We start from the raw sequence: 27075 nt of genomic DNA, 5'->3' as shown, positions 1-27075 counted from the left end.
ACGTGACACGGGGGGGTGGAGGCAGTCTGGTCCAAAACGAATGCCATCGTTTTTACCCGCTGCAAACTACGAAAACCCGGGCGCCCAGGCCAGATTAAGAGAATCCCCTCATTCTGTGAAACATGTTGTTTTAGCAACACACTACCTTCTTGACAAACAAGATCAAACCAACTGAGGTATAAAGATTAAATAGCTAACGTTAGCATACAGCTAGATAGTTGTTTTTCATGAGATAGCAGGATATTTCTTGCATTTTTAGCTAAATCACGTTTTCCCTAGAAAGATAAAAGTGGGCTGGGTGAGCTAGCTTACGTTAGCTTATTCAAAACCAGAGATAACCAAGGTAACATTGATTTGTATGGCCAGGCGTTTTGTCTCAAATAGCTACAGTAGCTTGCAAATTAAAATAGCTTGGCTAGCTAACTAAGCTATTCACATGGCTGGCATCTCAAAATAACTTTTTGATTTCCAGGAATGGCAGATAAAGACTTCAGCACAACACTGGCTTACACCAAAAGCCCGAAGCTGTCGAGGAGAACAACTTTTCAGGTAGCTATAAACAGCTTGTTCAACACCTGTTTTTTACTGTCTCTGCTCAGCACGCATGACTAACGTAGTCGTTATATGCCTAACTGCCTATACCCACATGAAAAAATACTACCGTATACTATGATATAAGTACTATAGTATTCACTGTATACTGTAACGTTAGTATGTACTGTAGTATTTACAGTTAACTATAGTATAAATACTGTAGTAAAATAACTAGTATAGTAAATAATGTAATGTTTTTGCAGATTGTAGTATACTGTAGTATTTACTGTTGTGTTTTTGCTGATGTTACTGTAGTATTTACTATAGGGTTTTTGTTTTATTATCTTTGACATAGAAGTGGTGGCATTCTCCTTGAGGAAACCTACTGGAGTTACGTTTTTAAATATGAACAACTTCATAGATAAGAACACTATAACAATATGGCAGAAAAAAAAACGTATTCCACAAGAATACGGGCTCCCGAGTGGTGCAGCGGTCTAAGGCACTGCATCTCAGTGCTAGATGCGTCACTACAGACCCTGGTTAGATTCCAGGCTGTATCACAACCGGCCGTGATTGGGAGTCCCATAAGGCGGCACACAATTGGCCCAGCGTCGTTAGGGTTTGGCCGGGGTAGGCCATAATTATAAAAAAACAAGAAATATCATTTCCTAAAAACACAACCTTAAGGAACAATCTTTGGATAGCTTTTCAGAATTCACCAATAAATTTGTCCACATGGAAAACTAAAGGCATAGAAACCCTAAATTAACAGGAAATACATGTATTTCCATGACACAATTAAAAAGTAATTATGGACTGACCAATGTCGATAGTTTCAAATACATGCAATTTAAAAGTTACATATCTTAACATTTCGATTTGAAATATTTTGGACATCAGAACTATCTTAATAAGGGAATCTTATTTGAGTCAGAAAATGATTTTTATATGATAGGGAAGATATCCAAATGACTCCTCGAAAAAAACATAAACTATTGTAACCAAGAACTGATGTTGGCACAAGAAAGTTGGAACATAACGAAATTACAGTTAACAAAAATGTACACTTAATCCAGTATAAGCACATTTATTATACAAAAGAGACAGTGCTTGACTTGGGATGAAAGTACAGGAGCTGTCTTTTTCCATGTCGATCCATTAGAAAATGTTCACCAAAATTCACAAATTACATTATGCAATAGAAACTTCTGATTATTCACTGTTAAGGATTTATACACATTTTCCATGACTTTTAACCAAATTTTAATGACTATTATTATAGTATAATGAACGAGTAAGCATTATTGACACTGGAAGGCTGTTGTGCCTGATCCCATCCGATGAGAAGTATTTCTGTCTTAAATAATTCTGATTGGCTGGGCCTGGCTCCCTAGTGGGTGGGCCTACGCCCTCCCATGGCTGTGCCCCTGCCCAGCCATGTGAAATCCATAGATTAGGGCCTAATGAATTTATTTCAGTTGACTGATATACTTACATGAACTGTAACTCAGCAAAATCTTTGAAATTCTTGCGTTTATATTATTTAGGTTATCTACAGTGCCGGTGGAAAGGCGACAACGACACCAATACTTTAGCTGTAGTTAACTTGTAGCAATTTCTTGCTGGTTATGTTTTGAATTGGTTATCTAGTTTGTCTGTTGTCTGGCATTATTTCATACCTGCTGCTGAAATGTCGCGCTCTCTCTCCTCTGGCAATGGCCCACTCACATTAGTGAACCCGTGTTATTTTGTTTGTTCGCATGAACATAATGTTGCTGTTACCGTCTCTTATGACCGAAAAGAGCTTCTGGACATCAGAACAGAGATTACTCACCTTGAACTGGACAACTAATTTTTCTTTAATGAGTCAGATGAGATGGATTTACTCGAGACACCCGACAAGGCCCTCATCCCCGTCATTCGCAGGAGGAAAAGAAGGAAATATCGTGGACGACGGTCCGGGTGCTTTGTAAAGATCCGTCGCCGCGAGGGTAATCTACCTTTACCATCGGTCCTATTAGCCAACGTACAATTAATCGATTATAAAATAGACGAACTACGAGCATGTATATCCTAACAACGGGACATTAATAACTGTAATATCTTGTGTTTCACTGATTTGTGGCTGAAGGACAACATGATTAACATACAGCTGGCGGGTTTTAAGCTTTTTTGGCAGGATAGAACAGCGGCCTCTGGTAAGACAAGGGGCAGCCTATGCATATTTGTCAACAACAGCTGGTGCACAAACTCTAAGGAAGTCTCGAGGTTTTGCTCGCCTGAGGTAGAGTATCTCATGATAAGCTGTAGACCACACTATCTAACTAGAGTTTTCATCTGTATTTTTCGTATCTGTCTACATACCACCATAGACCGATACTGGCACTAAGACCGCACTCAATGAGCTGTATACGGCCATGAGCAAAGAGAAAAACGCTCATCCAGCGGTGGCGTCCTGGTGGCCGGGGACTTAAATGCAGGGAAACTTAAATCCGTTTTACCTCATTTCTATCAGCAAGTTAAATGTGCAACCAGAGGGAAAAAAACTCTAGACCACCTTTACTCCACACTCAGAGACGCGTACAAAGCTCTCACTCACCCTCCATTTAGCAAATCTGACCATCATTTTATCCTCCTGATTCCTGCTTACAAGCAAAAACTAAACCAGGAAGCACTCGGTCAATAACAAAGTGGTCAGATGAAGCAGATGCTAAGCTACAGAACTGTTTTGCTAGCACAGACTGGAATATGTTCCGGGATTCTTCCGATGTCATTGAGGAGTACACCATATCAATCACTGGCTTCATCAATAAGTGCATCAATGACGTAGTCCCCACAGTGACACAGAAGCCATGGATTACAGGCAACATCCGCACTGAGCTAAAGGGTAGAGCTGCCGCTTTCAAGGAGTGGGACTCTAACCCGGAAGCTTATAAGTAATCCCGCTATGCCCTCCGACGGACCATCACAGGCAAAGTGTCAATACAGGACTAAGATTGAACCGTACTACACCGGCTCCGCTGCTCGTCGGATGTGGCAAGGCTTGCAAACTATTACAGACTACAAAGGAAAGCACAGTCACGAGCTGCCCAGTAACACAACCCTACCAGACGAGCTAAATTGCTTCTATGCTCGCTTCGAGGCAAGTAACACTGAAACATGCATGAGAGTACCAGCTGTTCTGGACGACTGTGTGATCACGCTCTCTGTAGCTGATGTGAGTAAGACCTTAAAACAGGTCAACATTCACAAGGCCGCAGGGCCAGACAGATTACCAAGATGTGTACTCCGAGCATGCACTGACCAACTTGCAAGTTTCTTCACTGACATTTTCAACTTGTCCCTGACTGAGTCTGTAATACCAACATGTTTCAACAGAGTACCATAGTCCCTGTGCCCAAGAACACTAAGGTAACCTGCCTAAATGACTACCGACCCGTAGCACTCACGTCTGTAGACATGAATGACTTTGAAAGGCTGGTCATGGCTCACGTCAACACCATTATACCAGAAACCCTAGACCCACTCTAATTTGCATACCGCTCCAACAGATAACCAGATGCAATTTCTATTGCACTCAACACTGCCCTTTCCCACCTGGACAAAAGTAACACCTATGTGAGAATGCTATTCATTCACTACAGCTCAGCGTTCAACACCATAGTGCCCTCAAAGCTCATCACTAAGCTAACGACCCTGGGACTAAACACCTCCCTCTGCCACTGGATCCTGGACTTCCTGTCGGGCCACCCCCAGGTGGTAAGGGTAGGTAACAACACATCCGCCACGCTGATCCTCGACACGGGGGCCCCTCGGGTGCGTGCTCAGTCCCCTCCTGTACTCCCTGTTCACTCATGACTGCAGGCACGACTCCAACACCATCATTAAGTTTGTTGATGACACAATAGTCGTAGGCCTGATCACCGACAATGACGAGACAGCCTATAGGGAGGTCAGAGACCTGGCCGTGTGGAGCCAGCACAACAACCTCTCCCTCAAGACAAAGGAGAATGTTGTGGACTACAGGAAAAGGAGGACAGAGCACGCCCACATTCTCATCGGCGGGCTGTAGTGGAGCAGGTTGAGAGCTTCAAGTTCCTTGGTGTTCACATCACCGACAAACTAACATGGTCCAAGCACACCAAGACAATTGTGAAGAGAGCACGACAAAACCTATTCCCCCTCAGGAGACTGAAATGATTCTACAGCTGCACCATTGAGAGCATCATGATGGGTTGCATCACTGCCTGGTATGGCAACTGCTCGGCCCTCGACCGCAAGGCACTACAGAGGGTAGTGCGTACGGCCCAGTACATCACTGGGGCCAAGCTTCCTGCCATGCAGGACCTCTATACCAGGCGTTGTCAGAGGAAGGCCCTAAAAATTGTCAAAGACTCCAGCCACCCTAGTCATAAACTGTTCTCTCTGCTACCGCATGGTGATCGATACCGGAGCGCCAAGTCTCGGTCCAAGAGGCTTCAAAACAACTTCTACCCCCAAGCCATAATACTCCTGAACAGCTAATCAAATGGCTACCCAGACTATTTGCATTGCCCCTTCACCCCCTCTTTTTTTACGCTGCTGCAATTCTCTGTTATTATCTATGCATAGTTACTAGCTCTACCTACGTGTACATATTACCTCAATTACCACGACTAATTGATGCCCCTGTACATTGACTCTGTATCGGTACCGCCTGTATATAGCCTCGCTATTGTTATTTTACTGCTGCTCTTTAATTATTTGTTACTTTTATTTGTTACTTTTTTTGTATTTTTCTTAACTGCATTGTTGGTTAAGAGCTTGTAAGTAAGCATTTCACTGTAAGGTCTGCAACTGTTGTATTCGGCGCATGTGACAAATACAATTTGATTTGAAATTCACGAATTCTACAGCACAATGGCAGTCACGTCTTAAGTGTAAATTAATAATCCATGCTTTCTGGGAATAGTATAAATTCCGGAATTTGTGTGGGCGGAGCTAGAAAGTTGGCTGTCAGAAATATCACTATGTAAATGTACTGTTCATCCGTTTGTCTGCATATTTGAAGACATGCCATATGGGGGTGTAGTGAGATACCCGATGGGTTGGACGATTCTCTTCTCATAACTCATCTTGAAAAAAACGTATACTCAAAACTAGAGGTCGACCGATTAATCGGAATGGCCGTTTTCATAACAATCGGAAATCGGTATTTTGGACGCCAATTTTGACTCTTTTTTTTTTACATTTTTTTTTTTACACCTTTATTTAGACTAGGCAAGTCAGTTAAGAACACATTCTTATTTTCAATGACGGCCTAGGAACGGTGGGTTAACTGCTTTGTTCAGGGGCAGAACGACAGATTTTTACCTTGTCAGCTCAGGGATTCAATCTTGCAACCTTACGGTTAACTAATCCAACGTTCTAACCACCTGCCTCACGAGGAGCCCGCCTGTTACGCGAATGCAGTAAGAAGCCACGGTAAGTTGCTAGCTAGCATTAAACTTATCTTATAAAAAACAAATCAATCAATCAATCATAATCACTAGTTATAACTACACATGGTTGATGATATTACTAGTTTATCTAGCGTGTCCTGCGTTGCATATAATTGTTGCAGTGCGCATTCGCGAAAAAGGACTGTCGTTGCTCCAACGTGTACCTAACCATAAACATCAATGCCTTAATTAAAATCAATACTCAGAAGTATACATTTTTAAACCTGCATATTTAGCTAAAAGAAATCCAGGTTAGCAGGCAATATTAACTAGGTGAAATTGTGTCACTTCTCTTGCGTTCATTGCACACAGAGTCAGAGTATATGCAACAGTTTGGGCCGCCTAGCTCATTGCGAACTAATTTTCCAGAATTTTACGTAATTATGACAGAACATTGAAGGTTGTGCAATGGAACAGGAATATTTAGACTTATGGATGCCACCCGTTAGATGAAATACGGAAACGGTTCCGTATTTCACTGAAGAATAAACGTTTTGTTTTCGAGATGATAGTTTCCGGATTCGACCATATTAATGACCTAAGGCTCATATTTCTGTGTGTTATTATGTTATAATTAAGTCTATGATTTGATAGAGCAGTCTGACTGAGCGATGGTAGGCACCAGCAGGCTCGTAAGCATTCATTCAAACAGCACTTTAGTGCGTTTTGCCAGCAGCTCTTCGCAAAGCTTCAAGCATTGCGCTGTTTATGACTTCAAGCCTATCAACTCCCGAGATTAGGCTGGTGTAACTGATGTGAAATGGCTAGCTAGTTAGCGGGGTGCGCTCTAATAGCGTTTCAAACGTCACTCGCTCTGAGACTTGGAGTAGTTGTTCCCCTTGCTCTGCATGGGTAACGCTGCTTCGAGGGTGGCTGTTGTCGATGTGTTCCTGGTTCGAGCCCAGGTAGTGGCGAGGAGAGGGATGGAAGCTATACTGTTACACTGGCAATACTAAAGTGCCCATAAGAACATCCAATAGTCAAGGGTATATGAAATACAAATCGTATAGAGAGAAATAGTCCTATAATTCCTATAATAACTACAACCTAAAACTTCTTACCTGGGAACATTGAAGACTCATGTTAAAAGGAACCATCGGCTTTCATATGTTCTCATGTTCTGAGCAAGGAACTTAAACGTTAGCTTTCTGAAATGGCACATATTGCACTTTTACTTTCTTCTCCAACACTTTGTTTTTGCATTATTTAAACCAAATTTGAGGCTAAATTGATTTTATTGATGTATTATATTAAGTTAAAATAAGTGTTCATTCAGTATTGTTGTACTTGTCATTATTACAAATACATTGTAAAAAATCGGCCGATTAATCGGTATCGGCTTTTTTGGTCCTCCAATAATCGGTATCGGCGTTGAAAAATCATAATCGGTCAACCTCTACTCAAAACATGGAAATCAATCTGCCATCATTAACACAATGGAAAAATCAAATGAATTATTATTTAAATATTGAAAGTACTTGGGCTATGGAGAGAAACAATATGGTGCAGTTTCAGGCCATGTGGCGGAAAGTGATGCGTGCGCTGGAGATGGGGAGTGTGTGCTCGTGGGTCTGGGCAGGGGTGATGTAGTTGATGTTGTCGTTTGTATGTGTATGTTTTGTATTGTTTAAAAAACATTTATGAACCTATTGGAGAAATACTAAAAGAGCAAATTTTCCATAACCTGTAGGTAGGTAGGACTGGGATCTAAACAGACAGTAAAGAGCTTATGCTCTTTTCTATAACCTGTAGGTAACACAATATATGGTCTACACTTGGCATGTATGTAGGTTTCTCACTTATGGGTGGCACAAATTGGGATATGCAGGAGGGGAATGGGCAGGGTAGGCCTTTATGCAAATTGACTGGACTGTAGTGTTTTTGCGTACATTACTGTAGTTTTACTACAGTGTTTTTTGAGTGGATAATACTGTAGTATTCTACAGTATACTACACTTTACTACAGAATTCTGTAGTAAGTACTCTAGTATTCTATGGTAAACTGTAGTATTTTTTTCATGAGGGTAAGTCATAGGCTAGAACAAAGAGAGCCTACCTTTCATCTGTGGCTTGAAGGTATAGGCCTAGCTTAGTAAACGCAACTCCATTATAGGCCCACATCTCAATGGAGTTGCAATGAGTGTCTGCGGAGTGTACCGCTATCAGTCGATACTTATAAAATGTCCATTATTTAATGCTTACCTTGTACCTATGTTTGTCCTGTGTAACTTTTAAGCTTTTCTTTGGGTGCTGAAATAAAAGTAGCATTTTACACAAAAACAATGAATTCTGACAATTCTGAAACAATCAGTATAAGCACAGGTACACAGTAAGCATCACAAAATTGATATTTATAAAAGTATTGAGTGGTACCACACGTTTCTGGCGGCCTTCTTCCATTACACAAAGGTGTTCGGAGCATGCTAGATAGCTAATTAGCACTAGTGGTCCCTCTGTCTTCCGTAAACACAGGCTGTAACATGGGAGATATGGCCATGTGGGAATGCTAACCATAACCCTATAAACGTGTGTAGTAGTTTTATTTTTATTTAATTTATCGCTGATTTGAAAGTTAAGTTCCATATGTTTCCAAAAGTGTATCAAATGCGAGGACTATTTGGGTTTAGAAGAGCTTCGGTTAATCAAACTCAACATGAAATGACTCGAAAAGAGTCATGACAAAGGCAAGGCCTGGCTAAATGATCTGTAATCTGTCAGAATGTTTACATTAACGTGATACTTTTATGTGCACCAGGTGTTTGATGTGTACCTTGGAGACAGCAAACTTACTGGGTTAGGTTTCGGCCCCACGGAGACACATTAACATGGATAAAATTGTATGACGTACATCATTGTCCACTTTTGTCCATCAAAAGTACAACTCAAATCAACTATTATCGTTGATAAGAGGGACCTTTTTTTTTTTTTTGTCGGTCAGTCATGATCTGTTGTCAATCATATGGCAACAGATGACTCCTATTTAAAAAGCGTTGTCTCCATCCAAAATTCTCGGACTCAAAATCCCAGTGTCTTGGCGCCCTTTAAGGGCCAGCTCAGTCTTGACTCTCTAGTTGGCCAGCCCAAAAATGTTAGAGTTCAAATGATTGATGACAAAATCATATATATATATATATGTGGGGAGAACAAGTATTTGATACACTGCCGATTTTGCAGGTTTTCCTACTTACAAAGCATGTAGAGGTCTGTAGTTTTTATCATAGGTACACTTCAACTGTGAGAGACGGAATCTAAAACAAACATCCAGAAAATCACATTGTATGATTTTTAAGTAATTAATTTGCATTTTATTGCATGACGTAAGTATTTGATCACCTACCAACCAGTAAGAATTCCGGCTCTCACAGACCTGTTAGTTTTTCTTTAAGAAGCCCTCCTGTTCTCCACTCATTACCTGTATTAACTGCACCTGTTTGAACTCGTTACCTGTATAAAAGACACCTGTCCACACACTCAATCAAACAGACTCCAACCTCTCCACAATGGCCAAGACCAGAGAGCTGGGATGGGCTACAGGACAATAGGCAAGCAGCTTGGTGAGAAGGCAACAACTGTTGGCGCAATTATTAGAAAATGGAAGAAGTTCAAGATGACGGTCAATCACCCTCGGTCTGGGGCTCCATGCAAGATCTCACCTCGTGGGGCATCAATGATCATGAGGAAGGTGAGGGATCAGCCCAGAACTACACGGCAGGACCTGGTCAATGACCTGAAGAGAGCTGGGACCACAGTCTCAAAGAAAACCATTAGTAACACACTACGCCGCCATGGATTAAAATCCTGCAGCGCACGCAAGGTCCCCCTGCTCAAGCCAGCGCATATCCAGGCCCATCTGAAGTTTGCCAAGAACCATCTGGATGATCCAGAGGAGGAATGGGAGAAGGTCGTGTGGTCTGATGAGACAAAAATAGAGCTTTTTGGTCTAAACTCCACTCGCCATGTTTGGAGGAAGAAGAAGGATGAGTACAACCCCAAGAACACCATCCCAACTGTGAAGCATGGAGGTGGAAACATCATTCTTTGGGGATGCTTTTCTGCAAAGGGGACAGGACGACTGCACCGTATTGAGGGGAGGATGGATGGGGCCATGTATCGCGAGATCTTGGCCAACAACCTCCTTCCCTCAGTAAGAGCATTGAAGATGGGTCGTGGCTGGGTCTTCCAGCATGACAACGACCCGAAACACACAGCCAGGGCAACTAAGGAGTGGCTCCGTAAGAAGCATCTCAAGGTCCTGGAGTGGCCTAGCCAGTCTCCAGACCTGAACCCAATAGAAAATCTTTGGAGGGAGCTGAAAGTCCGTATTGCCCAGCGACAGCCCCGAAACCTGAAGGATCTGGAGAAGGTCTGTATGGAGGATTGGGCCAAAATCCCTGCTGCAGTGTGTGCAAACCTGGTCAAGAACTACAGGAAACGTATGATCTCTTTAATTGCAAACAAAGGTTTCTGTAGCAAATATTAAGTTCTGGTTTTCTGATGTATCAAATACTTATGTCATGCAATAAAATGCAAATTAATTACTTAAAAATCATACAATGTGATTTTCTGGATTTTTGTTACAGACCTCTACATGCTTTGTAAGTAGGAAAACCTGCAAAATCGGCAGTGTATCAAATACTTGTTCTCCCCACTGTATATATATATATATATACAAAAAGGAAAACAAAAGAGGTAATGTGCTGTATAGTAGACGCAAGTGTCAAATGCACGTTGGTTTTGCAATTTCGTCATTTTCCAGCCCCAACGCTGATGTCTAACATCAGCACTCATGCGCTGAGGTGGGAGGGGTGGTAATATTTGAGGTGTTCTTACAAAGAAGCGCAAAAGGGACTATTTCAAGCAGCGCTAATGAGAAGTTAAGACCCACAAAAAGCAGGTCTTAACGTAGCGCAGTTGATAATGGCATGGATTTTGAGAGCGGAAGCGCAGCCTATCCAGCCATGGCACACAGTGCCCATGGAAGGAGAGATGTGCCTTTTGTGCCGGTGAATCTCGTATTTAGAAACATAACAAAACAGTTGGTTTCCCCCCATTTTTCTTTAATTTGATTAAAAACCAAGCATAATCTACCCTGCCCTTAATCAAGGCTGATTTGGCAGTATCGCATAGGTGCGTCTTTTTTATCCTGGCCGTTAGACAGAAGTAGCCTATGAACAAAACGGTTTTAAAATGGTCTGTGCTTTGAAATACACTGAGAGTACAAAACATTAAGGACACCTTCCTAATATTGAGTTGCACCCCCCCTTTCTTAGGATGAGCTGGAGGCAGCTGTTTCTGGTAGAGCAAGTAAAAAAAAGACTGACCAATACTCCTACTCAGATGACTTTGATGAAGATGGTAAGAAATTAGTCATACTAATGAGTGGCACATACATCGATCACTCGAAATCTGAACTTCAGTGCTCTTAAATCCCCCTATTGCACAATATCAGTTCATATTGGCCAGCTACCTTTTACATTAGGCAACACTGTTATAAGTTGACCACCAAATTACTGACGGATGTGTTTGTAATATTTTCCTAGATGTGTTGAAAGAACTTCTCAATTCAAGAAAAAAGAGAATCGATACCTTCAAGGCGGGAAAGAAGAAAGCCAAGATCAATGACTTCAACCTGTCGGATGACGAGGAGGAAAGCGAAAGGCCGACGAGAGTGTCGTTCATGAAGACGCGAAAGTCCACTTCCCCCTTACAAGATTTGGCAACACCTGACCCACTTAAAAATGAACAAACAGACGGCTTTATTGGAGGTAGCAGCGACCAGAAGGATTCGGACTCCTTACCCTCACTGCACTTTAAAAACCCTCACCAAGACTACACAGAATCCTCGGCATCACAGAACAGTCAGTTGAAATCTCCTCTTTCCCTACTCTCGCAACCAAGTCAAACAGAATCCCCATTACAATCAACTTCGGAGAACAACAGCCATTGGGATTCTCCCTTGCCCCTGCCATCTAATGGTGGTCTGTTGGAAACCCCATTGCCCTTGCCGTCTGAAAATAGTGTGAAGAGCAAAGAATCGGGGACTGGAGGAAAAGGAAAGCTAGCTACTCCACTGCCACTCAACAGATGTGCATCCTTGACAGGTTTCTCCAAATCTCCTTCAATTCATAGCTTGTTCCTGTCATCAATATGCACAATGTTATGTATGATGTATTTGATATGGTCATGACACAATTTGTGGGCGACATTGATTCATTATCTTATTCGTGACAGCTATCATATCTGTTTGTAGCTATAGTCTTAGGAATTATTAGATATTATTGTCTAATCCCTTCCCCATTCAGACAGCGTTGTCGAGAATGAGCCGCCCAGACCCAAACCCAGGCAGAGGATCCTGAGGGTGAGCAGTCAAACCGAGGCGGAGCCTGTCGCCGTGGACAAGGAAACTCCTCCTAGCAGACCCCCCACCTCCTCTGTGTCCATCTCCCTTTCCTCTATTGACCAGGGTGAAATGGCCAGCACCCCCACCCCTTCATCTAGCAAAACATCTGCCAGGAGTCATAGTCGACAAGTGAGTAACGTGATGTTGTCTTATTGATACTTTGACCTGGACCAGAAACGGGTAACTTGGTGCCAGGTTTGTTTGTGCCATCTTGCCAACTCCTATTGTTTTTGTCGGATGGACATTGTTGCTTGGCTTGACTATAACCATACAGTAGGAGTTGGCAAGACAGTATACCTGGGGCCAGGCTAAGACACCATATAATTGTAAAGAGATATACAGGTAACTGTCAAAATTAAAGAAACACTTTTATTAAATGAGGGATACAAAGTATATTGAAAGCAGGTGCTTCCACACAGGTGTGGAATTGACATCCCATCATGCTTAGGGTAATGTATGGGGCGACAGGTAGCCTAGTGGTTAGAGCGTTGGACTAGTAACCGAAAGGTTGCAAGATAGAATCCCCGAGCTGACAAGGTAAATATCTGTCGTTCTGCCCCTGAACAAGGCAGTTAACCCACTGTTCCTAGGCCGTCATTGAAAATATGAATATGTTCTTAACTGACTTGCCTATTTAAATAAAGGTAAAATAAATCAAATTAATGTATAAAATGCTGGGCAGGCCCAGTTGTCATAATTTTTTCTACCATGGTGAGAAGGAGAGATCTCAGTGACTTTGAAAGAGGGGTGATTGTTTGGGCACGTTTGACAGGAGCTACAGTGACAGACTGCTCAACATGTTTCATGATATGCCAAGGCCGTCTCAATCACCAGAGATCAACCCAATCGAACACTTATGTACCACCATCAACAAAACACCAAGTGATGGAATTTCTTGTGGAAGAATGGTTCCAGACACTTGTAGAATCTATGCCAAGGCGCATTGAAGCTGTTCTGGCGGCTTATGGTGGCCCAACGACCTAATTAAGACACTTATGTTTGTTTCCTTTATTTTGGCATTTACCTGTAGATTATACAAGAGTAGGGATAATAAAGATGTAGACTAGGGATAATAAAGATGTAGACTATCTATACTAGTGGTCAATTTCTATGACCCTGCTGCTAGTGCCTTGGGATAGGTATAAACGATATGGATTTTGAAAGTAGCTCTACCTTTGCTGCAGATGGACAGAGTGGGATTTTCGCCATGTTGCTTATACCTGTCTCAGTCCTTTCAGATTGTCAGAAGTTCTTAAGGGTCGGAGGTGCGAGGAATGGCCATTCTTTTTCAACTCCGATTTATACTATCTAACATCTGTCGCTATCGTAACACATTTGAGGAGAGGTCATAATAATCTGCGGCATATAGATCAGTTAGATAAGGCTGTAATGTTAATGTAGTAATAGTAGTCAAAAACAATGGCACCATCGATTAGCTGGCCCTTATCACAACCTTTTGGATAATGACGATACGACAAAAATGCACATTTCGGATTCACATTGGACAATAAAGTCATTGTAATTTTGTATTTCACCACAGGGCCACGTAGGAGACCACTCCATCTCATCTATACTCCGCAAATCGTCCTCTTCAACCGTAGGTCGGCAGTCAAACTCGCTGTACAAATCTACTGACGGCACCTGGAGTGGAGGTAAGAAGAGCATGGGTGACATTTTCTGCTCGCTAAAAAGCACTTAAGTGTGCAAAGTAAAACAACCGATAGGCCTACATCCAGCTGCAAGTATTGTTAGCTATCTGTAATTTAAGCAGAAATAAACATTTGGGGCAGTTTCCCGGACACAGATTAAACCTAGTCCTAGACTTAAAAGCAAGTTTAGGTTGGTTTCACAGGCCCAAACCTAGTCTACTCTACTAAAAGCACGCTCAAGGGAGATTCTTTCATAAGCATGCTTTTTAGTCCAGGCATAGATTTATTCTGGGTCTGGTTGGAAACTTCCCCTTAGTGTTTACCTCAGAGCCATATATAGAGAGAGTTAGGCCAGGTTTTAGAGCGGCCGCCATGCTAGCGCCCATATAACCTTGAGAACCTTATTCTTGTAATGTTGGTGATGCAATACAAGAGCGCCTCCGACAGTTCTCTATGAAATGACCCGCTGTAAACAAGGAAAACAGCAGCGAATTTAAGATTTTTTTATTTTTATTGATTAGCATTCAGGATAATGTGTATCCAAGTCTGTACTGTGTTGTAGTGTCAACAGTGAAAGCATATCTGCTTTCACTGGACATCTTCATAGGTTTTGAAAACTATTAGAAATAAACAGCACAATGCAGAAGCGTTAATTATCACTTAGCAAGGGCTATGGAGGAAAAAGTGGCACTCGACACATTCAGACACATTGGCCTAACTCTATTTACATTGAGTGTACAAAACATTAGGAACACTTTCCTAATATTGAGTTGCAACCCCTTTTGGCCTCAGAACAGCCTTAATTTGTCAGGGCATGGACTCTACAAGGTGTCAAAAGCATTCCATAGGGATGCTGGCCCATGTTGACTCCCAATATTTCCCACAGTTGTCAAGTTGGCTAGATGTCCTTTGGGTGGTGGACCATTCTTGATACACACATGATACTGTTGAGTGTGAAAAACCCAGCAACATTGCAGTTCATGACACACTAACCGGTGCACATGGCACCTAGTACCATACCCCATTCAAAGGCACTTTTTTTCTTTCTTGCACATTCACCCTCTGAATGGCACACATACACAATCCATGTCTCAATTGTCTCAAGGCTTAAAAATCCTTCTTTAACCTGCCTCCTCCCATTCATCTACACTGATTTGAAGTGGATTTAACAAGTGATATCAATAAGGGATCATAGCTTTCACCTGGATTCACCTGGTCAGTCTGTCAAGTTTTCTACTGTATATGACTCGTGTTTACCTGATGCACGCTACGCATTTGTGAGCTACAGTATTACATTTTTTTTGTTGAAAATATGAATTTGGACTTGATTCAATAGAACCTGCATTGCGATATTCACACAGCAGTTCTTTCCCTGTAAAAACCTAACAACAGTACTACTTGGTCCAGTACTACTACCCCTCTCATAGGTAGAATTTTTCAGATAGGTATTGTGTGTGCCCAGGTAGAAGGTTATAAACAAAGACACTGCGTAAACATTGCTATAGTGGGTTTAGTTGTGTAAGTTGTTTCAAGAAGGACAACATGGACAACATCCAACACATTCTAAAAACTCCATCTCTTTTTACAGATGGACATACTTCAGAAGACAGCAAGGCAAAGGATGGAAAATACTCCACATCATTTGAAGAATATCAAGTAAGTAATCTACTACAGTTTTTTAATTTGCTTTGTTATTGAGATGCCATCTGATTTGACTTAAGAAATCTGATATTTTTGTATTGCCTATCGTATACCTAAAGTAATAGCTTCACCGCACTTTGTAATAATTTTGGAAAATAAACCATACTCACCAGTATAAAATTACATCCAACCACAGTTTCAGGTTTCATTAAAGGCTCCATCCAGTAAAAATCATGTCATTTTTATAGACTGCATTGAGGGACATTTTAACCTAAAACTAAACTGAGCTATAACTTTCTCTTTCCTTAAAATCCTCACCACACTGTTTTAGCTAGTGGGATTTACAGAAAATTGACAGATTAGAAAACTTATTGAGAGTGCATGATTGTGATAAGGTCCAGGAGTTTTCATGTAGGTGATTCATGCTGCTTCTTCTCAGGACGATTCAGAGGATCACCCAGATCATATAAGCAGACTCAGCCATGTGACTGAGAACTCTATCGACACCAGGTAAACACCATATTTCTCTACATTTATCTAAATCTTGCAGGGAAATCCTTCCTTTTCTATTTACCCATGGCCTCAAACTATATTATACTTTGCAAACTATAGGATAGTAGTATGCTTCATGCAAAAAAATCTTCCATTATTGGTAGGTTAATAACTACTATACAGTACTGCAACATGATATTCCATTCTATTTTCAAATACTATGACATTGTTTGAAACGTAACTGCTGCTTTTAATCAGGGCAAGGCGACCGGAAACATGACCGAAATACAAACAGTGTAGCTATGCCCTCCGCAAGGCAATCAAACAAGCTTAAGCGTCAGTATAGAGACAAAGTAGAGTCGCAATTCAACGGCTCAGACGCGAGAGGTATGTGGCAGGGTCTACAGTCAATCACGGACTACAAAAAGAAAACCAGCCCCGTCGCAGACCACAATGTCTTGCTCCCAGACAAACGAAACAACTTCTTTGCTCGCTCTGAGGACAATACAGTGCTACCGACACGGCTCGCTACCAAAACCTGCGGACTCTCCTTCACCGCAGCCAACATGAGTAAAACATTTAAACCTGTTAACCCTCACAAGGATGCCGGCCCAGACAGCATCCCTAGCCACGTCTTCAGAGCATGCGCAGACCAGCTGGCTGGTGTGTTTACGGACATATTCAATCAATCCCAGTCTATCCCAGTCTGCTGTTCCCACATGCTTCAAGAGGGCCACCATTGTTCCTGTTCCCAAGAAAGCTAAGGTAACTGAGCTAAATGACTATCAGTAGCACTCACTTCCGTCATCATGAAGTGCTTTGAGACTAGTCACATATCACTTCCACCCTACCTGACACCCTAGACCCACTCCAATTTGCTTACCGCCCCAATAGGTCGACAGATGACGCAATCACACTGCACACTGCCCTAACCCATCTGGACAAGAGGAATACCTATGTAAGAATGCTGTTCATCGACTACAGCTCAGCATTTAACACCATAGTACCCTCCAAACTCGTCATTAAGCTCGAGACCCTGGGTCTCGACCCCGCCCTGTGCAACTGGGTCCTGGACTTTCTGACAGGCTGCCCCCAGATGGTGAGGGTAGGAAACAACATCTCCACCCCGCTGATCCTCAACACTGGGGACCCACAAGGGTGCGTTCTCAGCCCTCTCCTGTAGTCCCTGTTCACCCATGACTGCGTGGCCATGCATGCCTCCAACTCAATCATCAAGTTTGCAGACGACACTACAGTGGTAGGCTTGATTACCAACAACGAGACGGCCTACAGGGAGGAGGTGAGGGCCCTCGGAGTGTGGTGTCAGGAAAATAACCTCACACTCAATGTCAACAAAACAAAGGAGATGATCGTGGACTTCAGGAAACAGCAGAGGGAGCAGCCCCAAATCCACATCGACGGGACAGTAGTGGAGAAGGTGGAAAGTTTTTTAAGTTCCTCGCCGTACACATCACGGACAAACTTAAATTGTCCACCCTCACAGACAGCGTGGTGAAGAAGGCGCAGCCAAAGCAAGCCAAAAGAAATTTGGCTTGTCACCGAAAACACTCACAAACTTCTACAGATGCACAATCGAGAGCATCCTGTCGGGCTGTATCACCGCCTGGTACGGCAACTGCTCCACCCACAACCGCAAGGCTCTTCAGAGGGTAGTGAGGTCTGCACAAGGCATCACCACGGGCAAGCTACCTGCCCTCCAGGACACCTACACCACCCGATGTCACAGGAAGGCCAAAAAAATCATCAAGGACAACAACCACCCGAGCCACTGCCTGTTCACCCCGCTATCATCCAGAAGTGCATCAAAGCGAGGACCGAGAGACTGAAAAACAGCTTCTATCTCAAGGCCATCGGACTGTTTAACAGCCATCACTAACATTGAGTGGCTGCTGTCAACATACTGACTCAAATCTCTAGCCACTTTAATAATTAAAAATTGGATGTAATAAATGTATCACTAGTCACTTTAAACAATGCCACTTCATATAGTGTTTACATACCCTACATTACTCATCTCATATGTACAGTGGGGAGAACAAGTATTTGATACACTGCCGATTTTGCAAGTTTTCCTACTTACAAAGCATGTAGAGGTCTGTAATTTTTATCATAGGTACACTTCAACTGTGAGAGACGGAATCTAAAACAAAAATCCAGAAAATCACATTGTATGATTTTTAAGTAATTAATTTGCATTTTATTGCATGACATAAGTATTTGATACATCAGAAAAGCAGAACTTAATATTTGGTACAGAAACCTTTGTTTGCAATTACAGAGATCATACGTTTCCTGTAGTTCTTGACCAGGTTTGCACACACTGCAGCAGGGATTTTGGCCCACTCCTCCATACAGACCTTCTCCAGATCCTTCAGGTTTCGGGGCTGTTGCTGGGCAATACGGACTTTCAGCTCCCTCCAAAGATTTTCTATTGGGTTCAGGTCTGGAGACTGGCTAGGCCACTCCAGGACCTTGAGATGCTTCTTACGGAGCCACTCCTTAGTTGCCCTGGCTGTGTGTTTCGGGTCGTTGTCATGCTGGAAGACCCAGCCACGACCCATCTTCAATGCTCTTACTGAGGGAAGGAGGTTGTTGGCCAAGATCTCGCGATACATGGCCCCATACATCCTCCCCTCAATACGGTGCAGTCGTCCTGTCCCCTTTGCAGAAAAGCATCCCCAAAGAATGATGTTTCCACCTCCATGCTTCACGGTTGGGATGGTGTTCTTGGGGTTGTACTCATCCTTCTTCTTCCTCCAAACACGGCGAGTGGAGTTTAGACCAAAAAGCTCAATTTTTGTCTCATCAAACCACATGACCTTCTCCCACTCCTCCTCTGGATCATCCAGAGGGTCATTGGCAAACTTCAGATGGGCCTGGACATGCGCTGGCTTGAGCAGGGGGACCTTGCGTGCACTGCAGGATTTTAATCCATGACGGCGTAGTGTGTTACTAATGGTTTTCTTTGAGACTGTGATCCCAGCTCTCTTCAGGTCATTGACCAGGTCCTGCCGTGTAGTTCTGGGCTGATCCCTCACCTTCCTCATGATCATTGATGCCCCACGAGGTGAGATCTTGCATGGAGCCCCAGACCGAGGGTGATTGACCGTCATCTTGAACTTCTTCCATTTTCGAATAATTGCGCCAACAGTTGTTGCCTTCTCACCAAGCTGCTTGCCTATTGTCCTGTAGCCCATCCCAGCCTTGTGCAGGTCTACAATTTACCCCTGATGTCCTTACACATCTCTCTGGTCTTGGCCATTGTGGAGAGGTTGGAGTCTGTTTGATTGAGTGTGTGGACAGGTGTCTTTTATACAGGTAACGAGCTCAAACAGGTGCAGTTAATACAGGTAATGAGTGGAGAACAGGTGGGCTTCTTAAAGAAAAACTAACAGGTCTGTCAGAGCCGGAATTCTTACTGGTCGGTAGGTGATCAAATACTTATGTCATGCAATAAAATGCAAATTAATTACTTAAAAATCATACAATGTGATTTTCTGGATTTTTGTTTTAGATTCCGTCTCTCACAGTTGAAGTGTACCTATGATAAAAATTACAGACCTCTACATGCTTTGTAAGTAGGAAAACCTGCAAAATCGGCAGTGTATCAAATACTTGTTCTCCCCACTGTATATACTGTACTCTATACCATCTACTGAATCTTGCCTATGCCGTTCGGCCATCGCTCATCCATATATTTATTTATATTCGTATTCATTCCTTTACACTTGTGTGTATAGTTGTTGTGAAATTGTTAGATTACTTGTTAGATTACTTGTTAGATATTACTGCATGGTCGGAACTAGAAGCACAAGCATTTCGCTACACTCGCATTAACATCTGCTAACCATGTATATGTGACCAATAAAATTTGATTTGATAACTACAAGAAATGCATGGGGATCATTTTCATTTCTGGTTAACCTTGGTCATTCCTATTTTCTTTTTATTTCCTTAGGCCCTCAAGTTCTCTGACAAAAAGCTCCCGAAAGTCGCAGAGTGTGTGTTCATACACAGCAGAGTCCAAATACTTGGGGTCGCTGAAAGTTCTGGATCGTAAAGTGCAGCTAAAGAAAGCAGAGCCCGGATCTGCAGATTCTCTCAGGGCGGCCATATACCAGGTATGGGCAGGATTTGATTGGATGACTTTGTAGATATGCATAATTGTGATAATTGTGAAAAGGGGCAGGAGTTTTCCCTGACCATGTGTCCTGAGCAGAAAACCTTTGGGCCCTATGCAGAATATATGAGAAAGATGAAATGGTATCTTTTGTGTCTCCGTTGTGATTATTAATTTACGATACAGTGCATTCGGAAACTATTCAGACCCCTTGACTTTTTCCACATTTTGTTACGTTACAACCTTATTCTAAAATGGATTAAATAGTTTCCCCCCTCATTATTCTACACACAATACCCCATAATGACAAAGCAGAAAAAAAGTTTTTATACATTTTTGCAAATGTATTAAAAAAAATACAAACGGAAATATCACATTTACATAAGTATTCAGACCTTTTACTCAGTACTTTGTTGAAGCTTCTTTGGCAGCGATTACAGCCTCAAGTCTTCTTGGGAATGACACTACAAGCTTGGCACACCTGTATTTGGGGAGTTTTTCCCATTCTTCTCTGCAGATCCTCTCAAGCTCTGTCAGGTTGCACAGCTATTTTCAGGTCTCTCCAGAGATGTCCTTGGGAGACTTGTCCTGAAGCCACTCCTGTGTTTTCCTGTAGGAAGGTGAACCTTTGCCCCAGTCTGAGGACCTGAGCACTTTTGAGCAGGTTTTCATCAAGTATCTCTCAGTACTTTGCTCTGTTCGTCTTTCCCTTGATCCTGACTAGTCTCCCAGTCCCTGCCACTGAAAAACATCCCCACAGCATGATGCTGCCACCACTTTGCTTCACCGTAGGGATGGTGCCAGGTTTTTTCCAGACGTGGTGCTTGGCATTCAGGCCAAAGAGTTCAATCTTGGTTTCATCAGACCAGAGAATCTTGTTTCTCATGGTCAGAGTCCTTTAGGTGCCTTTTGGCAAACTCCAAGCAAAGTGGTTTATGTCTGGCCACTCTATCATAAAGGCTTGATTGGTGGAGTGTTGCAGAGATGGTTGTCCTTCTGGAAGGTTCTCCCATCTCCACAAAGGAACTCTGAAGCTCTGTCAGAGTGACCATCGGGTTCTTGGTCACCTCCCTGACAAAGGCCTTTCTCCTTTGATTGCTCAGTTTGCCTGGGCGGCCAGCTCTAAGAAGAGTCTTGGTGGTTCCAAACTTCTTCCATTTAAGAATGATGGAGGCCACTGTGTTCCTGGGGACCTTCAATGCTGCAGACATTTTTTGGTACTCTTCCCCAGATCTGTGCCTCGACACAATCCTGTCTCAGAGCTCTACGGACAATTCCTTCGACCTCATGGCTTGGTTTTTGCTCTGACATGCATTGTCAACTGTGGGATCATCTATAGACAGGTGTGTGCCTTTCCAAATAATGTTCAATCAATTGAATTTACCACCGGTGACTACAAGTTGTAAAAACATCCAACTCAAGGATGATCAATGGAAACTAGATGCACCTGAGCTCAATTTCGAGTCTCATATCAAAGGGTCTGAATACTTATGTAAATAAGGTATCTGTGTTTTATTATTTTAAATACATTTGCAAAAAAAACAACAACTTGTGTTCGCTTTGTCTTTATGGGGTAATTGTCTATAGATTGATGAGGAACATTCTTTATTAAATACATTTTAGAATAAGGCTGTAACATAACATTTTTAAAAAGTAAAGGTGTTTGAATACTTTCCGAATGCACTGTATCTACCTTACCTCATCACTGTGCATATATATAATTATCTAAATGTTTGTATCTACATCTAAAAACTTGTCAAATGTGACTGTTTGTCTTAGTTTGATGAGGTGTACCATAACCATTTTCTGAAAATGACAGGAATGGCTGAAAAAAAAAGGGGAGAAGTTGCAAGAGACAATGCAAACAAAGAAAGAGGAACAAACATTAAAGGAAGAGAAGAGGAGAAAGGTGAAAATGCTGGCACTGCATCTTAAAAGTTTAAAGATTCTCTGTTTTAAAATGAACAATTGTGTAAATTTATTTACAGAATAATATTTCAATAATCAATTTATAGATTTTTAAAAAATTATTCAGATAGTTGAATGAACACTATTGAGATCATTTATTTTAAGAATTACCTTTCCGCCCAAGGTATGCATTATAAATAATTTTTAGGTCCTGTAGGTCTTAAGAGCACCTCATGTATTAATAGTAAACGATACAAGAAGAAAACAGCAAATCCTCAAATAACACATGATTACCTCTGTCCACAGGATGAGCAAGCTAAGATAGATGACGCCAAGGCATCTTATGAGGCTTGGAAAGAAATGAAAACCGAAGTCATCAAAGCAAAAGTCAAAGAAAAGCAAGACGTGATCAAAAAGAAGCAAAGAGAAATTTATGAACAAGAAGAGAAAAAGGAATCTGCTAAAAAGGTATATACACTGAGTGTACAAAACATTAAGAACACCTGCTCTTTCCATAACATTGACTGACCAGATAAATCCAGGTGAAAGCTATTATCCCTTCTTGTATGTCACTTGTTAAATCCACTTCAATCCGTGTAGATGAAGGGGAGGAGACAGGTTAAAGAAGGATTTTTAAGCTATGAGATAATTGAGACATGGATTGTGTATGTGTGCCATGGGCAAGACAATATATTGAAGTGCGTTTTGAACGGGGTATGCTAATAGGTGGCTGATGCACCAGTTTGTGGTTCGAGGTCCGAAGCAGCCATTTTTATCTCAATATAAAATAATTTCTGGGTGACAATTAACTTCTCTGGGATATGTGGGACGGTAGGATTTACGACGAAAGCACACCAAACGATTATGTTAGCTCAGTACATAGCCACAGAAAAACACAGCCATTTTCCCAGCAAAAGATAGTAGTCACAAAAAAATGAATCACTAACCTTTGATGATCTTCATCAGATGACACTCATAGGACATCCTGTTACACAATACATTTATGTTTTGTTCGATAATGTGCATATTTATATCCACAAATCTCGGTTTACATTGGCGCCATGTTCAGAAATGCCTCCAAAATATCCGGCGAAATTTAATTGCAGAGAGCCACGTCAAATAACAGAAATACTCATCATAAACTTTGATGAAAGATACATGTTTTACATAGAATTAAAGATACACTTGTTCTTAATGCAACCGCTGTGTCAGATTTCAAAAAAACTTTACGTAAAAAGCACACCATGCAATAATCTGAGACGGCGCTCAAAAATAACAAAATTTCTCCGCCATGTTGGAGTCAACAGAAATACGAAATTACATCATAAATATTCCCTTTGATCATCTTCATCAGAATGCACTCCCAGGAATCCTAGTTCCACAATAAATCGTTGTTTTGTTCGATAATGTCCATTACTTATGTCTAAGTAGCTACTTTTGCTAGCATGTTTAGTGCACATGTCCAAATGCTCGCGCAGATGCAGGCGAACTCGGACGAAAACTTCAAAAAGTTATATAACAGGTCGAATAATCTGGTCAAACTAAGTAGAGAATCAATCTTCAGGATGTTGTTATCATATATATCCAATAACGTTCCAACCGGAGCATTCCTTCATGTCTGTAGAAGTTATGGAACGCAAGGCAATATCATGAGGAAAGCGCATGACCAGGAACTGGCATTCTGCCAGACCAATGACTGAAACACCTCCCATCCGGCCCCACATCACACTAGAGGCTTCATTCCACGTTCTACAGACTGTTGACATCTAGTGGAAGGCGTAGGAAGTGCAAACAGATCCATATCTTACAGGGAATTGAATAGGCGATGAGTTGAATATTGACCAGTCTCAGAATTCTCACTTCCTGTTTGGATTTTTTCTCAGGTTTTTGCCTGCCATATGAGTTCTGTTATACACAGACATCATTCAAACAGTTTTAGAAACTTCAGAGTGTTTTCTATCCAATAGTAATAATAATATGTATATATTAGTATCTGGGACAGAGTAGGAGGCAGTTCACTATGGGCACGCAATTCATCCAAAAGTGAAAATGCTGCCCCCTATATCAAAGAAGTTAAGTACCCAGGTCAAAAAGCTTAGCAAAGAGCAACATTCTGGGAGGGGTCTGAGTGGGGAAGGGAAAGCTGAAAACTAGGTGTTATTGGCATAGAGGTTTGGAACTCTTTCTTATTGGTCTAATAACTAATTTACCGACTGGTGATGTCAGGCCAAAACTCTATCCCACCAAAACAGGCTGACATTTCAGGCACTCTTTTCAAACCGCTCTTACACTAAAAGGGCATTATCATAATTTTCTCAATTCCACAGTATTATTCCAACCTGGTAGTGTGGAAATGTTTATATAAAACACAGTCAAATTGCATTTTTGATTGCGCTGGGCCTTTAAGTAGTTATTAAGCTTCACAGAATATATCTCAATGCATTATCTGCATTTATGCAAACATTATCTGCATTTATTCATATCTTTATGAATGTATGTCCCTGCAGGTTTTTGAAAAGTGGAAGCAGGGTCATGATGAACTTCTCAAAGAGAAATACAGGAAACAGAAGGAGGTTGAAAATAAACAAAAACAGAAGAAAGAAGAGACGGAAGAGGAGAGAAAGAGAGATTCCATATCTGCCATTTCTAATTGGTGAGAGCATCAAATGGTGGTCCTTGGTGGCCCAATTGGTTAAGGCGTGGCACTAGCAATGTCAAGGTCGTGGGTTCAATTCCTGCAGGGATCACATAAACATATTAAAATGTATGCAGACTACTGTAGACTGTCACCTTGGGTAAATGTGCCTGCTAAGTGGCATATTACTTTTCAAACATCAGTGGCAGATCTTTTTTAAAGTAACAAGCTTTGATGAAAGCTCTTTAAAATCACAGATAGAAATGTATTGGTCAGTTACACTAGAGGACGTTACAGTATTGGCATAGATACAGGATGTGATTGAATCAAAACTATACAATTGCTTTTTTTCTTCCCCTGGAAATTACATAGGAATGAAAGGAAGAAGGATGTTGTCCATGAAAAAGTGAAAACGGAGCGTCGGAAAGAGAAGATCAAAGAGGAGGAGGAGAGATACGAAAAAGAAGAGAAGGATAGGATGGCCTTGGAGATGTATGAAAAATGGCTGGTATGTACACTACTGTTCAAAAGTTTGGGGTTACTTAGAAATGTCTTTGTTTTTGAAAGAAAAGCACATTTTTTGTCCATTAAAATAACATCAAATTGATCAGAAATACAGTGTAGACATTGTTAATGTTGTAAATGACTATTGTAGCTGGAAACGACAGATTTTTTATGGAATATCTACATAGGCGTACAGAGGCCCATTATCAGCAACCATCACTCCTGTGTTCCAATGGCACGTTGTGTTAGCTAATCCAAGTGTATCATTTTAAAAGGCAAATAAATGTGCTTTTCTTTTAAAAACAAGGACATTTCTAAGTAACCCTAAACTTTTGAACGGTAGTGTATGCACACAGACCACATTTAAGCAGCTTTATAGTCCCAGTCGGTATTCACGTAATAATAAGGAATTCCCCTCGACCACGCCCACAAATCTTTCCTATTGACCCCCTTGTAAAGGAGGCAACTTTATCGTCAATCGTTTTGTTATACAGAAATGACAAATCAAATTTTATTGGTCACATACACATATTTAGCATGTTATTGCCGGTGTAGCAAAATGCTTGTGTTCCTAACTCCAACAGTGCAGTAGTATCTAACAATTCACAACAATAGACAAATCTAAAAGTAAAAGGATGGAATTAAGAAATATATAAATATTAAGATGAGCAATGTTGCAGTGGCATTGACCAAAATACAGTATACAGTGTATTCGGAAAGCATTCAGAACCCCCTGACTTTTTCCACATTTTGTTATGTTACAGCCTTTTTTCTGAAATGTATGTTTTTTTTTATATATATATTTGTTTTTGTTTTATCAATAGTGAAGACATCAAAACTATGAAATATCACATATGGAATCATGTAGTAACCAAAAGTGTTAAACAAATCAAAATATTTTGTATATCTTCAAAGTCGCCACCCTTGATGACAGCTTGAAGTAAAAACAAATATTTTTTTACATTGACAAATTCAAGTCACTTTCTGAATTTACTGACTTCAATTCGAATTGAACCCAACCCGCCATGTTGAAAATTACATTTTCTGCCAATTTAGCTACTTACTATGTTGTCTGCAATTCTCCTACAGAGAAGGAAAGAACGCCAACAGACAAGACAGAGGAAGGAGAGACAGATACAAGCTATTCTACAAGACGATCCACCTCCCCCTTGGAGTCCACCTAGTAAAACTGTGCCTTTTGGAAAATAATCCCTGCACAGCCTATGGATTTATGTTGATACATATGGAGTTTGCATATTTAGATTGTTGTATGTTTTTATCATGACTGAAATTGTGTTATTTATGAAATTGTATAAAATTCATTAGAATGATTTTTGGAATTCTGTGTACATTGTGGTTTTATTGGGTTTTCTGTATTGAAATGTAATCTTGCATGACACATTTCTTCATGACTTCATACATGGAGAAACTCAACACAACAGAGCCATACATACTATGTATGTACAGTACACACTTTTGTGTGATATATATATATATTGACACCCCTTCAAATGAGTGGATTTGGCCATTTCAGACACACCGTTGCTGACAGGTGTGTATGGCTCTGCATTCTCCATAGACAAACATTGGCAGTAGAATGGTCTTACTGAAGAGCTCAGTGACTTTCAACTTGGCATTATCATAGGATGCCACCTTTCCAACAAGTCAGTTTGTCAAATTTCTGCCCT

General features: G+C 41.3%; 1 protein-coding gene and 1 non-coding gene across 3 annotated transcripts; both read left to right on the top strand.

Moving 5' to 3' along the window:
- map9 (microtubule-associated protein 9) lies at positions 1 to 26727 on the top strand. Of its 2 annotated transcripts, none has more exons than XM_071406949.1 (14): positions 1 to 176; positions 473 to 549; positions 11288 to 11372; positions 11558 to 12118; positions 12320 to 12546; positions 13958 to 14069; positions 15655 to 15722; positions 16147 to 16217; positions 20179 to 20341; positions 22160 to 22249; positions 22555 to 22716; positions 24756 to 24901; positions 25256 to 25391; positions 26477 to 26727. In XM_071406949.1, the coding sequence occupies exons 2-14, from the start codon at positions 475 to 477 to the stop codon at positions 26594 to 26596; spliced, it is 2016 nt and encodes a 671-aa protein (XP_071263050.1). In that variant the 5' UTR covers positions 1 to 176; positions 473 to 474; the 3' UTR covers positions 26597 to 26727. The 2 variants fall into 2 exon arrangements, with proteins under 2 accessions (XP_071263050.1, XP_071263051.1); XM_071406950.1 differs by lacking the exon at positions 1 to 176 and adding an exon at positions 218 to 343.
- On the top strand, positions 24920 to 24995 carry trnaa-agc (transfer RNA alanine (anticodon AGC)). Its single transcript has one exon. It is a non-coding gene; the product is annotated as a tRNA-Ala (tRNA).
- Positions 26728 to 27075: the final 348 nt, after the last annotated feature.

This window comes from Salvelinus alpinus, chromosome 6 (genome assembly GCF_045679555.1).
Source record: "Salvelinus alpinus chromosome 6, SLU_Salpinus.1, whole genome shotgun sequence".
NCBI classification, from domain to species: Eukaryota; Metazoa; Chordata; class Actinopteri; order Salmoniformes; family Salmonidae; genus Salvelinus; species Salvelinus alpinus.
This window is presented reverse-complemented; position numbering and strand designations above follow the sequence as displayed.